Source organism: Bombina bombina, chromosome 2 (assembly GCF_027579735.1).
Source record: "Bombina bombina isolate aBomBom1 chromosome 2, aBomBom1.pri, whole genome shotgun sequence".
NCBI lineage: Eukaryota > Metazoa > Chordata > Amphibia > Anura > Bombinatoridae > Bombina > Bombina bombina.
The window spans coordinates 190,169,542-190,184,572 of record NC_069500.1 but is presented as its reverse complement, the minus strand read 5'-3'; the positions used below and the strand labels follow the sequence as shown (position 1 = coordinate 190,184,572).

Sequence of the window (15,031 nt, the reverse complement as noted above, 5' to 3'; positions counted from 1 at the left end):
AGGAGGAGGAAAACACACCCCACCCAAAGGCTTAAATACTCCTCCCACTTCCCTCATCCACCAGTCATTCTTTGCCTTTCGTCCCGGGAGGTTGGCAGAGAAGAGTCAGAAGTTTTCGATAGTCTCTTATGGAGGGTAGTACTCTTCGGCATGGGACTGGAGTTTTAAGTAGTCCTGTCAGTCTCTAAGTGAGAGCATGGGTGAAAGTTAGAGTCCAGAGATGCAGGGAGAGTCTTTCTGCGAAACCATCCCGACTCACATTAACAGCTCCACAAGCAATTAGCGTTGATGAGTTTCGCTGCATGCTTTTTTTCTCTCAAGTCCATGGCAGAAGCAACGCTACTATCTGTCACACTTGAAGGGCCGTGTTCCTGTTTCACAGCGTAGATTCTGGTAAGATTGTTTCATTTTACTTTCATCATGGATGTATTGTAATTACAACTGTCTATCTAAGAGGGGCTACAACCTTTCGGGGATAACTTTAACATAAGGTCTCAATGAGGCTCCTTTTTGTATCTAGGAATCAAGGGTTAATATCTCCTGAGGGGGATTATTGAACAGGGGGGTTTATAATCATGTTTATGTGATTCTGTCTGCTACTGTGTAGTGTTGCTTCGGCTCATGGCTATTTTGGAACATAACGGCCTATGTCTAGTGACGAGGCCTTTACGGTCGGGCACGCTTTTGCATGGACTTCACGGTTTACCTTGTGCCTCCATTTCTGCTTTCCTGACCATGTGGTGATGGAGAAATCCTGGTCCGCTTGTGTCTGGTTCTCTGGAGGTGGCTGTGTCCCAGTTATGGAGGATTCTGATTTTTTTTGGAGATGGATATCTCTGATTCAGACTCTACTTCTTGCAAAGAATATGAATTGGCCCGGGTGATACATGCCCATCAGTTATGTTCCGAATGCCGTTTTACAGTGCTCTGTTTCTCGGGATCGGGAAATCGAGTGCCCACTGAGCCATCCGCCTCTGGGGATTTTATTTCTAACGAGACGAGTTCCCTACCACCAACTCTTACTACGCATGCAGGTAACCCAAACACTACTTATCCTTCTAGGGAGTGTGGACTGTTCCCACCGGAGGTTATGACACGTTTCCTCATGGCCATATCTTTGGCGCTGGCACATCTGCACCTCCCGGGAGTGTGCTTACGATATTGCCCTTGTTTTGTTAACCAGGGCTCGTCAGGCATGGGATCGCCTGGTCCAGTTCAGCCCTCTGGGGGAGTGACTGCCCCTGAGGCCTCAGGGGGTCAACCTTCGGGGTCAGTGTTTTCTTTTGTCCCGCTGGAGCTATGTTGCACCTTTCGTTATAGACTGGCGCGGCTTCATGTTCTACTAAGGCACGTTTTTGGCATCCCACTCTTAATGGGTCTGGGGATTCTCAGTCTTACTCTTCGACTGGCTTGCATACATAGACATAAGGGGATTTAAGTAATCTCGGACCCCTGTTGGGCTGGTCCTGCGGGTCTGTCCGTTCTTCCTGGATGATAACCTACAGGTTGCCTTATCTTTTATTTTCATCCGGTGTGGATGATTTTTATTTGGACTAAAGCTCAGGTTGTGGTGTGATGTTTCCCTTGGGAACTTTCTTTTCTGGAATTGATACTCGCGATTTTGTGGTCGCACTGTTTACAAAAGTCTGTCTGACTGTTCTTTATCCCTCCATCTCGGGGGAGACTCTATGTGGCCTTCACAGGCTGGTCCTGACTGGGGACAAATCCTTCTGTCTTTGAGACCTAGTTCAGACACATGGTGCCTTTTTATGTCTGGTTGTTCCGGTGAGGGCGCCTAGTGATCACAATATGATTTGTGTTGTTTCTTGTTTTATTTTTCAAGCTTCAACTAGCATCCTAAGAGGACTTGAGGGTCCGTGGTTGCTTAGGGGCATGGTGGATTGGTTCAGTCCTCATTTTCCTTTCAAGCTAGTGAGCTGGGACTCCGTTGAGATCCGTGGCGACATGCTTAGTCGTTTCTGATTTTTCAGGGAACTAAAATGTACCTTCCCGTTGTGGGTTGGAGGCATGGAGGATTTAGGTCCTTCATACCGCTGTTCTTACGGTTTTGCCTTTCATGGTCTCTTTGGAAGTATTCTTTTAGGACTTGTTCTTTTCCTTTGGGTTGAGACTTTCTGGACTTCGTCCGATTTTTTTTTTTTTTTGGCAGTTTTGGCCACATAATTAGGAAGTGAGGAAGTGAAGGCCGTGAGGCTCTGTCTTCCTTCGGCTGCCTGGGTTTTGGATGCTTTGCATTCTTTTCCCTTGGGTGTGGTCCTCTGGAATGTTAATCTGAAAGGATTATGGGGACTAGCCTTTCCTTTCTACTCTCTCTTTCGGGTGACTCTGTTCTCGTTCTCATTTCCCTTTTGTTGCCCTTGGGGCCTTTGGGCTCTAGAAAATTGTGTGACTTTGTCGTGGCCTAGCACCTTGTTGGGGGGGGGGGTGTTGACCTCTGGCCAAGGGTGTTCTTCCCTTTTGGCTGTGAATTACGAGTGAGTCCTGTACCCGTTTTCCGAGTTCCCCGGTTATTATCGCCTGTGAGGTCTGATTGCTTCAGATGGGGTATCTTGTGTTCCCTGGGGATTTCGTTGTTCTTGGACGATTCTGGGTCCAGGGTTCTTGTCTTGGATCCTTTTTGGATGCTTGGAGACATAGGGGCTAGCTCATTGGGCTTTCAAACAGGAAGGCCAGAGTTCACATCCACCTTTGGGTACTGGTTTTAAACTTTAAGGCCTGACGGATGGAGTGTGCTCCTTTTCATGGGGAGTTTTTTCTCTGTTGGGTCAAAAGTGGTGTCTGGATGATTTTTTCATTCGGTCTGTGTTTTGATCATACTATGGCTTCATGTCTTGTGGACATGTACACTGTTCTTATCTTTGCCTTTCCCTTTTGAGGGGATAGTTTGTCTTCCTTATGAGCTGAGTTTTCATCTCTCTGATGGGTCATTGTCCGGCCCTGTGTGTAGAAAGTTGGATCAGGTGGCTTATTTCTGTAAGGAGCAGCATCTGCTGCTCTGTGGGCTCTGTTCCACCTGTTGGAAATTGATCTCTCTACATAGAGACTATCTAGGAGAGTTGTGACAGGTCTTCCTACGGATCTATTGCACTTTTCTCTGTTCCAGGTCCTAGGGGGTTCTTCTTGGGAGTTTCTTATTTTGGAGGAGCGGATTGGGTTGGCACCCGAGCTCTGTTGGGTTGGATGAGTCCCCCCTTTTTTTTACATTCCCTGGGGCCTTGTGGTTGAGGTCTTTCTGTCCCCACTGTCTATCGGACATGTTTGTCCCTTGGGCTGGTCCGGTGTTGGAGCAGGATCTGAGATCTGTTGCTTTGCTATTTCGTCCTCGGAGCATTCGAGGTACGTTAAGCCTCTTTGAGGTTTCTCCTTTCTTCATCTAGATTTATGGGAAGGACTGGTGGCTCTTAGATAGCCTGCAATGTTATCAGCTGGTTACTGGATATTTAGCAATCTGAAGGATCCTATTTTCAGCTGCTTTCTACTTGCCCTGCAAGGATTTGTTAGTCATTTTTAGATGACTGCAGCGTGCAGTGTTTTTGCTTCCGGCGTTGGTCGTCAGACCTATCTGAGCTTTCTTCACAAGGTTTCGTTTTCGGAATATTTCTGAATTCTGAGCTACCTTTTTGCGACTTGGGGACCTTTGTCTTTAGCTGCTTTCTAGAGTGTGCTTGCACTGTGTTAGGGAAAGATCCTTTCTCTGTTTTCAGACTCCCGGCCTTATCCCGTGGTTTCTGTATTTCTGAGGTCTTGACGTTGCCTCCCCTTGTTTCTATGAGACTGGTTGGGTCTCTGTTAGCCTGACCCGGTTTCTCTGTTTTTTTGCTCTGTGTTTGTGCCCTTTTTAGGGGTTTTTTCTGGAGTTCCTTATGCTAGCTGGACAGCTAGCTCAGCATACTAATGCACTGTGGCTACTCTGCACTGTAGCAAACCGAGGGTTGCAAGTTCGATCACCGACAAGGTCTACTCAGCCTTTCCTCCTTTTGAGCAGCGCCTTGAGTCCCTTAAGGGGGATTAGCCACGCTTTACAAGTACAATCATGTTTTCTCCGTGCCTTTTCTTCTTTGTGGAAGAATACGGTAGTTTATTCCCTTTCTTTAGTAAGGGGTGTGTGTTTTGGGGACCTACTGCTGGGCAACGGTGTCTCTTGGAGGCTGTTGACTCAGTCGAGTCTAGTTCCTGCGGTCTCTAGCAACGCTGTGGACTATCTGCGGGTCAGTGTCCTTGGGCCTTTACCTTTTTTTCAAAGTTGTTCTCGGCTTCGGACGTTTCTCGGCTTCGGCTTTTCAGGCCTGGTGCCCTCAGAATGGCCGCCTCTTGTACCCTCCCATTTTTTTGCATTCAGTGTTCTCTATAGCTTGGGTATTGTTTTCCCAAAAGTAATGAATGCAGCTGTGGACTTTTTCCATTTATGAAGAAAAACTGTGGGGTGTCTGTTATTTTTGTTCTTCTGGCACCTTTTTCACCATGATATTTCTTCTACTGTTCCTTGTTCCTCGGCAGAATTACTGGGGGATGAGGGAAGTAGGAGGAGTATTTAAGCCTTTGGCTGGGGTGTCTTTGTTTCTTCCTGGTGGCCAGGTTCTGAATTCCCAAAAGTAATGAAAGCAGCTGTGGACTCTTTCCATCTGAAGAAAAGAAAATTATCAGGTAAGCATAATTTAAGTTTTTTGCCGATAAGTACAATAAGCAAATGAGCTTTAACAGGAACATACCAATCAGCCAGTGAGCATTAATAGAAAGTACACAACTGATACTGTGGTATCCATTTAAGTTTAAATAAAAACGGATTGTACTTCTGATCTTTATCAAGCAAAAAAAAATGTTTTTGGATACTGTTCTTTTGTATTTTGTAAGAATGATTAAGTTTTAAGGACCATATCTCCATATAAATAAAATGTATGCAGTTAAAGGGAAAGTCGAGTAAAAATTAAACTTTCATGATTCAGATAGGGCATGTCATTTTAAACAACTTTCCAATTTACTTTTATAATCAAATTTGCTTTGTTCTCTTGGTATTCTTTTTTTGAATGTTAAACCTAGGTAGGCTCATAAACTGATTTCTAAGCTGTTGAAGGCCACCTCTTATCTCAGTGCATTTTGACAGTTTTCAGTTAGACAGTGCTAGTTCATGTGTGCCATATGGATAACATTGTGCTCACTCCCGTGGAGTTACTAATGAGTCAGCACTGACTAGCTAAAATGTAAGTCTGCAAGAAGGTTAGATACAAGGTAATCAGAGAGGTAAAAAGACTTGCAGTTATCTATATGAACTAAAGCCCTCTAGCTGTGAAAAACTGTCAAATGCAGTCAGATAAGACAGCCTTCAGGGGCTTAAAAAATTTGCATCTGAACCTGCCTAGCTTTAGCTTTCAACTAAGAATACCAAGAGAACAAAACAAATTTGATGATAAAATTAACTTGTAAAGTTGTTTTATATGCCCTATCTGAATCATGAAAATGTAATTATGACTAGACTGTCTATTTGGTTGCCGACACTTTAAAACACTATTTGTTTCAGGTTTTAGTAGAACAAACTTGAATACTATACTAGGGTTTCAATTAACAGGCCATAACTAAATGTGTGGTTAGTTTTTTGTCCCCATAATGATGCAATATGTCTTGAAATAAATAGGAATTTTGTTTTAAAGTACACATGCATCATATTTTCCCTACTATTTTTTCATTATTAGATTTTCAATAAAACCTTGGGCCTGTTAAAATGTAGTAGTAGTACATAACATGAACATCAGTTGCAAAGGGACAACAATACATCCATTGCTCTCAGTGTATAGCACTGTAAAGTTCCGTAGCACTGGGTACAGATATAGGGGTATACAATGACAAGGATTTGTGATAACAGATACAAAAACAGACTAAACAAATCTAGTACAGGAGGAAGAGGGCCCTTTTCCAGATATCTTACAGTCTAAAGATTGAGGGTGCATAAAGAGAAGTTTTATGGTAACTTTTCACATGGATTGTAGTTGCAGCGAGACAATGCAGTTCAATACTTATTTTGGTTAGGATGAAAAATAGAAAAAAGGGGAGAGATGGTAAGCCTCTCTAAATAGCTGTGATTTCAAGGAGCGTCTGAAGCTAAACAAGGCTGGAGACAGTCTTATGGGTAGAGGACTCTAGAGGACAGGAGCAGCGTGTGAGAAGTCTTGGAGGCTGGAGAGGGATGTAGAGATAATAGGAGTGGAGAGACGTAGGTCAGAGGTTGATCAAAGAGGATAGGCTGGGGAGTATTTGGGGATAAGAGAGGAAATATATTTGGGAGTGAGGCTGTTGAGTGCCTTGTAAGTTAGGTTTAATACTTTAAATTGTATTCTGGAGTGTATGGGGAGCCAGTGTAGAGACTGGCAGAGCGGAGCATCTGATGTAGATCGGCAACTTAGGTGAATGAGTCTAGCTGAAGCATTCATTATTGAGTGGAGTGAGGAGAGGCAGTGTTTGGGAAGGCAATTTAGAAGTAGATTGCACTAGTCAATGTGTGACAAAATGAGGGAATGGATTATTATTTCTGTAGTTTCTTGAGTAAGGAAACGTCATATTCTGGAGATGTTGCGTAGGTGTGTACGGCAGGATTTGGTAAGGGCTTGTATATGTGAGGTGAATGTGAGTTCAGAGTCAAGTTTGACCTCAAGACAGCGGACCTCGGGTGAGGTGTTGAGAATAGAGTCTACAACTATCTACAACTATATAGTGAAGTAATTCTTATATATAAAATCCAGTTCTACCGTATAGCATTAGAAGGTATAAACTCCTGTTAGGCTGTATGCAAGATCCTGGCTATGCGTGTGATTTAACTGGAATAAAATATTTCTTTCTCTTGCAAGGTGTATCCAGTCCACGGATTCATCCTTACTTGTGGGATAGTCTCATTCCCTACAGGAAGTGGCAAAGAGAGCACACGGCAAAGCTGTCCATATAGCTCCCCCTCTGGCTCCGCCCCCCAGTCATTCTCTTTGCCGCTCTAACAAGTAGCATCTCCACGGGAGGGTAAAATGAATGTGGTGTTAGATTTGTAGTTTTTATATCTTCAATCAAAAGTTTGTTATTTTTAAATAGTACCGGTTTGTGCTATTTACTCTCTGGCAGAAATATGATGAAGAATTCTGCTGAGAGGAAAATGATTTTAGCATGTTGTAACTAAAATCAATTGCTGTTCCCACACAGGACTGAGGAGTACCAGAAAACTTCAGTTGGGGGGAACAGTTTGCAGGCTTAACTGCTTTGAGGTATGTTTCAGTCATCATTTTTTCTAGTCAAGACAAGATAATGCTAGAAGACTGACAAGATTCCCCATGTGGGAAGGGTAAGCCATATTCTGAAACTTAGTATAGAACTAGAGGCTTATTTAAGTGGGCTCAATAGACTGGTTATCACTTTAACAGGGCAATCGATTATTTTGTTTAGAAAAATACTCTTTATTGACACTTTTAAGCACTTTTGATGTGTTTATTGGGGTTTTATTCCACATGGCATTATTTTAAGTCACCTAAATTGGGATCTGAAGGCCCCACAGCTCCGGAGTGGAGTGGGAGGGGCCTAATTTTGCGCCTCTGTTGCGCAGTTTATTCTGACAGGATTTCCCTGCATGCTGCTTCACATGGGTCCAGAGACTGCTTCAGGACTTCAGGAGGCTTGATTTTCTCAAATTCAATCCTTAAGGGAAGGTAGGGCCACAGCAGGCTGCTGTGGCAAGGTGCTGTAGTTTATTAACCGGTTGTTTGCTTTAAGCGACTCCGGTTTGGGCATTAAAGGGTTAATCAGGATGAAACTTGCTGTGCAATCATATCGAAGCATTAGGCACATACTGTAAAAATTTCAAGAGATTTGGTTCATTTTTCACCGTTTTGTAAAATTGTGTGCGCTTTTATTATCTTAAAGGCACAGTACCATTTATTGCAAATTGTATTTTTTATTACATAAAGTGTTTTTCCAAGCCTGCTTGTGTATAATACCAATCTGTTAAACATGTCTGACACTAAGGAAAAGCTTTGCTCTATGTGTTCAGAAGCCATGGTGGAACCCCCACTCAAAATGTGTCCCAAGTGCACTAATGTGTCTATACACTTTTTAAATATCATATTGTGTCACTTAAAAATATAGCCCTAGATGATTCTTTGACTGAAGGTAATGAGGATAGTCCGCCTTCCTCTCCCCATGTGTCATCACCAGTTACGCCCGCTCAAGCGATACCTAGTACCTCTAGTGCATTAGCACCTATTACATTGCAACAACTGGCGGCAGTCATAGATAATTCCCTTGCGGCCTTTCTATCCAAACTGCCAGTTTTCCCTAAAAAGCGCGATAGCTCTGTTTTGAGGACAGATGAGGAGCAGTCGGAAGCTTTGGGAGGTTTATCTGATGTACCCTCACAACACTCTGAAATAGTGGCGAGGGATGTTATGTCTGAGGGAGAAATTTCTGATTCAGGAAAAGTTTCTCAGCGGGCAGAATCAGATTCACTAGCATTTAAATTTAAATTGGAACACCTCCGCGTACTGCTTAGGGAGGTCTTATGAACTCTGGATGATTGTGACCCTATAGTGGTCCCAGAGAAATTGTGTAAAATGGACAAATATCTAGAAGTCCCTGTATACACTGATGCGTTTCCGATCCCTAAGAGGGTGGCAGATATTGTTGATAGGGAGTGGGAAAGACCAGGTATACCTTTTGTTCCCCCACCTATCTTTAAGAAAATGTTCCCCATAACTGATCCCAGGCGGGACGCGTGGCAGACGGTCCCTAAGGTAGAGGGGGCAGTTTCAACACTAGCCAAGCGCACAACCATACCAATTGAAGACAGTTGTGCTTTCAAAGATCCTATGGATAAAAAATTAGAAGGTTTACTAAAGAAAATATTTGTTCAACAAGGTTTCCTTCTTCAACCTATTGCCTGCATTATTCCTGTAACTACTGCAGAGGCTTTCTGGTTTGAGGCACTGGAGGAGTCGCTCCAGACGGAGACCTCATATGACGAAATTATGGATAGAATTAAGGCTCTAAAGCTGGCTAATTCTTTTATCACAGATGCCGCTTTGCAATTAGCTAAGTTAGCGGCGAAAAATTCTGGTTTTGCCATTATGGCGCGCAGAGTGCTTTGGCTTAAATCATGGTCGGCCGACGTGTCGTCTAAACCAAAATTACTGAATATTCCTTTCAAGGGAAAGACCCTTTTCGGGCCCGAGTTGAAAGAGATTATTTCGGATATCACTGGGGGAAAGGACCATGCCCTCCCGCAAGATAGGCCTTTTAAGGCTAAAAACAAGGCTAATTTTCGTTCCTTTCGTAACTTCAGGAGCGGTCCTGCTTCAGCCTCTGCTACCGCAAAGCAAGAGGGTAACACTTCACAGCCCAAGGCAACCTGGAAGCCTTTGCAGAGCTGGAACAAGGGTAAACAGGCCAAGAAGCCTGCAGCTGCTACTAAGACAGCATGAAGGGGTAGCCCCCGATCCGGTACCGGACAGACTCTCTCTCTTTGCTCAGGCTTGGGCAAGAGATGTTCCCGATCCCTGGACATTAGAGATAGTTACTCAGGGATATCTTCTAGAATTCAAGGACTCTCCTCCAAGGAGAAGGTTCCACATTTCTCGTCTGTCTACAGACCAGACAAACAAAGAGGCGTTCTTACGCTGTGTAGAAGATCTACTCAAGATGGGAGTGATATATCCAGTTCCAATTACAGAACAAGGACTGGGTTTTTACTCAAACCTGTTTGTGGTTCCCAAAAAGGAAGGAACTTTCAGACCAATCCTGGATCTATAAATTCTAAACAAATTCCTCAGAGTTCCATCTTTCAAGATGGAAACCATTCAGACAATTTTACAGATGATCCAGGAAGGTCAATATATGACTACCTTGGATCTAAAGGATGCGTACCTTCATATTCCTATCCACAAAGATCACCATCAGTTCCTAATGTTCGCTTTTCTGGACAAGCATTACCAGTTTGTGGCCCTTCCCTTCGGGTTGGCCACCGCTCCCAGAATTTTCACAAAGGTGCTAGGGTCCCTTCTAGCGGTACTGAGACCGCGGGGCATTGCAGTAGCACCCTATCTGGACGACATCTTAATACAGGCGTCGTCTTTTCCCAGAGCCAAGGCTCATACGGATGTTGTTCTGGCCTTTCTAAGGTCTCACGGGTGGAAGGTGAACACCGAAAAAAGTTCTCTGTCCCCGCTCACAAGGGTTCCCTTCCTGGGAACATTAATAGACTCGGTAGAAATGAAAATATTTCTGACGGAGGTCAGAAGGTTAAAGCTTCTAAGTACTTGCCGAGTTCTTCATTCCATTCCTCGGCCATCTGTAGCTCAGTGCATGGAGGTAATCGGATTAATGGTAGCAGTAATGGACGTAGTCCCTTTTGCTCGAATTCATCTCAGGCCTCTGCAATTGTGCATGCTCAAACAGTGGAATGGAGATTATGCAGATTTGTCTCCTCAAATCCAACCAGACCAGAAAACCAGAGATTCTCTTCTCTTGTGGTTGTCTCAGGATCACCTGTCGCAGGGAATGTGCTTCCGCAGACCGGAGTGGATCAGTGTAACGACCGACGCCAGTCTGTTAGGCTGGGGTGCGGTCTGGGACTCCCTGAAAGCTCAGGGCCTATGGTCTCGGGAAGAGTCTCTTCTCCCGATAAACATTTTGGAGCTGAGAGCGATATTCAATGTGCTCCAGGTATGGCCTCAGCTTGCGGCGGCCAAATTCATCAGATTTCAGTCGGACAACATCACGACTGTAGCATATATAATTCATCAGGGAGGAACAAAGAGTTCCTTAGCGATGAAGGAAGTAACCAAGATAATCAGGTGGGCGGAGGATCATTTTTTGCCATCTATCTGCAATTCACATCCCAGGAGTAGACAACTGGGAAGCGGATTTCCTAAGTCGTCAGACTTTTCACCCGGGGGAGTAGGAACTCCACCCGGAGGTATTTGCTCAGCTGACTCAGCTATGGGGCATTCCAGAGTTGGATCTGATGGCGTCCCGTCAGAACACCAAACTTCCTCTTTACGGATCCAGGTCCAGGGACCCCGAGGCGGCATTGATAGATGCTCTAGTAGCGCCTTGGTCCTTCAATCTGGCCTATGTCTTTCCACCGTTTCCTCTTCTCCCTCGGCTGGTAGCCAGAATCAAACAGGAGAAGGCCTCGGTAATTCTGATAGCGCCTGCGTGGCCACGCAGGACTTGGTATGCAGACCTAGTGGACATGTCATCTGTTCCACCATGGACACTGCCAATGAGGCAGGATCTTCTAATACAGGGTCCGTTCAAGCATCCAAATCTAGTTTCTCTGCAGCTGACTGCTTGGAGATTGAACGCTTAATTCTATCCAAGCGTGGGTTCTCTGAATCAGTCATAGATACTCTGGTCCAAGCTAGAAAACCTGTCACCAGGAAAATTTACCATAAGATATGGCGGAAATATCTTTGTTGGTGTGAATCCAAGGGTTACTCGTGGAGTAAGATTAGGATTCCAAGGATATTGTCTTTTCTCCAAGAAGGATTGGAGAAAGGTTTATCAGCTAGTTCCTTAAAGGGGCAGATATCCGCTCTGTCTATCCTTTTACACAAGCGTCTGGCGGAAGTACCAGATGTTCAAGCGTTTGCACAGGCGTTAGTCAGAATCAAGCCTGTCTATAAACCTGTGGCTCCTCCATGGAGTCTAAATTTAGTTCTTTCAGTTCTTCAAGGGGTTCCGTTTAAACCTTTACATTCCATAGATATTAAGTTATTATCTTGGAAAGTTTTGTTTTTGGTAGCTATATCTTCTGCTCGAAGAGTTTCTGAATTGTCTGCTTTGCAGTGTAATTCACCCTATCTGGTGTTCCATGCAGATAAGGTAGTTTTGCGTACCAAACCTGGTTTTCTTCCTAAAGTTGTTTCTAATAAGAACATTAACCAGGAAATCATTGTTCCTTCTCTGTGTCCTAATCCAGCTTCTAAGAAGGAACGGCTTTTACACAATCTTGATGTGGTTCGTGCTTTGAAATTCTATTTACAAGCAACTAAGGATTTCAGACAAACATCATCTTTGTTTGTTGTCTATTCTGGTAAGAGGAGAGGTCAAAAAGCGACGGCTACCTCTCTTTCCTTCTGGTTGAAAAGCATCATCTGATTGGCTTATGAGACTGCTGGGCAGCAGCCTCCTGAACGAATTACAGCTCATTCCACCAGAGCTGTGGCTTCCACTAGGGCCTTCAAGAATGAGGCTTCTGTTGAACAGATTTGTAAGGCAGCGACTTGGTCTTCACTGCATACTTTTGCCAAATTTTACAAATTCGATACTTTTGCTTCTTCAGAGGCTATTTTTGGGAGAAAGGTTTTGCAAGCAGTGGTGCCTTCCGTTTAGGTTACCTGTCTTGTTCCCTCCCTTCATCCGTGTCCTAAAGCTTTGGTATTGGTATCCCACAAGTAAGGATGAATCCGTGGACTGGATACACCTTGCAAGAGAAAACAGAATTTATGCTTACCTGATAAATTATTTTCTCTTGCGGTGTATCCAGTCCACGGCCCGCCCTGGTAATTAAGTCAGGTTAAAATTTCTTGTTTAAACTACAGTCACCACTGCACCCTATGGTTTCTCCTTTTTCTCCTAACCGTCGGTTGAATGACTGGGGGGCGGAGCCAGAGGGGGAGCTATATGGACAGCTTTGCTGTGTGCTCTCTTTGCCACTTCCTGTAGGGAATGAGAATATCCCACAAGTAAGGATGAATCCGTGGACTGGATACATCGCAAGAGAAAGTAATTTATCAGGTAAGCATAAATTCTGTTTTTTATTTATATGGGCTGTGTCTGTGATGCAAAGGCATTTCATGCTTTCTAAAGTATAATATATAGAAGCTATAAAAATACATAGTTATATATAAAGTTACTGTGCAAAGTGGTTGCAAAAGATTCAGGTATGGGTACATATGCTACTCTAACGAATGCATTTTTTAAATTACAGGGATCACGATTTTATGACAATGAACTAAAGAAAGATCAGCAAGTAAACCAGCGTATTGAGAAAATGATGCAACAGAAGGCTCTGCTTACCAGTCCGCAAATAAAGAAAGCTCAGATACAGGTATTGCTAGATCTAGATAAATGTATCACATACTTTTGCCGATTTTTCTAATCGTGTGATTAAGTAAAGGGATATGAAACAGTACTCCTTCGATAAAAACAAATATGTTAAATAAAAGTAAACACAGCATGTGTTAAAAACCAGCAAACAAGCTACTTATTTTTGTTGCAAAAACAAGCACTTAGAATTTCTTATTTTAGCCACTGCCCTCAAGGAGATGAGCGCAGTTGCAGTCTGTCTTTAAGGGACATTATACACTAATTTTATTTTTGCATAAATGTTTTGTAGATTATCTTTTTATATAGCCCATAAAGTTTTTTTTTAGTTTTTTTTTATAGTTTTGCTTATTTTAAATAACATTGCTCTGATTTCTCCTAACCAAGCCCCAACGTTTTATGAGAATACCGTCGGCTACCTTCTCCAGCTTGCTCCTGTTTGTATAAAGGGTCTTTTCATATGCAAAAGAAGGGGGAGGGAGGAGTGTCTTATTTCCCACTTGCAGTGGGCTTTCCAGCTACCTTTTCAACAGAGCTAAACTGAGAGCTTCTAAGTAATTTTTTTAACAGTTTTATGTTTAACTTATTTTTATTGATTTTATAAACAAAAGACAAGAAATCGATCAATTAAATTGAATACAACATAGGTCTTGGTAATTTGACAACAACAAGAGAAATGGGTTGGTCAGTGCAGATGACATCACCTCGCCACAATATCTAGAGTTCTAAGATATTCAAAACTTCAATATGTATCTTTTAGCATTTATTTAGAACTAACTCATAACGGTCTATATATTCCCATCTGCCCTGCCCCTTCCGCCTGTTCCTCCCAGCCGGTCATCCTTGTCGGAGTCGCCTGGGGAATCAAATCCCCTCTTAGCCCCTAATAATAGCATTTTGTTGATAAGACCAGACCTTCTTGAGAAGACATGACATTGAGACCAAATAACTATATTTTCTTGTATCAACAAAAAGAATAAGAAATAGGATAAGAAGATAGATGAAGATATAGATATTGAATAAGAGCGAAAGATTTAGAGTGTACTTGTATCCATTATCCTTGTTTATAAACCTAATTAGGTATTCCAAAATTATATTGGGCAAGTACACGTAGAATAAAGTGTAGAATAGAGAGCAAGGTAGGGTAAGACAGGGTAGGTTAGATTAGGCCACCTGGGCCCCCCCCCCCGACCAATGAAGTTACTATGTTCTTTGTTTCTGTAAAACAGTTAAATAGCTAAGTTCCTGTTTAAAGACCAGTAAAACCAGACTTTCTCAAATTGTGCTTGTGTATCTAGGATATGTGATGAAGATTCATATATTCGATGGGTTAGTGAAATTTTATTCTTAACTTCCTCCCATGGAGGAGCGTTCGTTTTCCAGTATTTTGCAATACTCATTCTAGTCACCGTACAGGTGATCTTAATAAAAGTGTTTATGTGTTTGTTGAATCTGGGCAGGGGTACATGGAGGAGGGCTTGTGCTGGACTAAGTTGGATCCTCTCCTCTAGGATCACGCCCAGGAGGGAGGATAGATGGACCCATGTGGGCTGGATTATATTGCAGTCCCACCACATATGGCGGTATGATCCGATTTCCCCACATCCTCTGTAACAGAGTCTATTGTTGGTGAGAGACATGTGTTGAGTTCTAATCGGGGTTAAGTACCATCTATACATAGTTTTTATAGTATTTTCCCGTAGATTCGCACTTAAGAGGCCTGAGCAGGCTGAGTGAAATGTTTCATCCCACTCATCTTTATGTTTGTTTATGACTAAGTCGGTTTCCCATGCATTGATTAATGTGGGCTTAGTGGAGTTGTTTAGTGCTTGAATCTCTAGGTACAGTCTGGAGATCATTCTTTTGGGTCTTTGTGTTGATCTTAGTAAGATTTCTGTGGCCGTGAGAATGTTGGGTCTATGTAATTTCATATAATGTT

General features: G+C 43.1%; 1 protein-coding gene across 4 annotated transcripts in view; it reads left to right on the top strand.

The window, feature by feature from the left end:
- POLK (DNA polymerase kappa) overlaps nt 1–15,031 on the top strand; it is a 399,961-nt gene that overhangs the window by 37,146 nt on the left and 347,784 nt on the right. For all 4 annotated transcript variants that reach the window (XM_053701396.1, XM_053701394.1, XM_053701393.1 and 1 more), the window contains exon 3: nt 12,977–13,096. In XM_053701396.1, the coding sequence (XP_053557371.1) occupies nt 12,977–13,096 (120 nt within the window). The remainder of the gene's footprint in view (nt 1–12,976; nt 13,097–15,031) is intronic.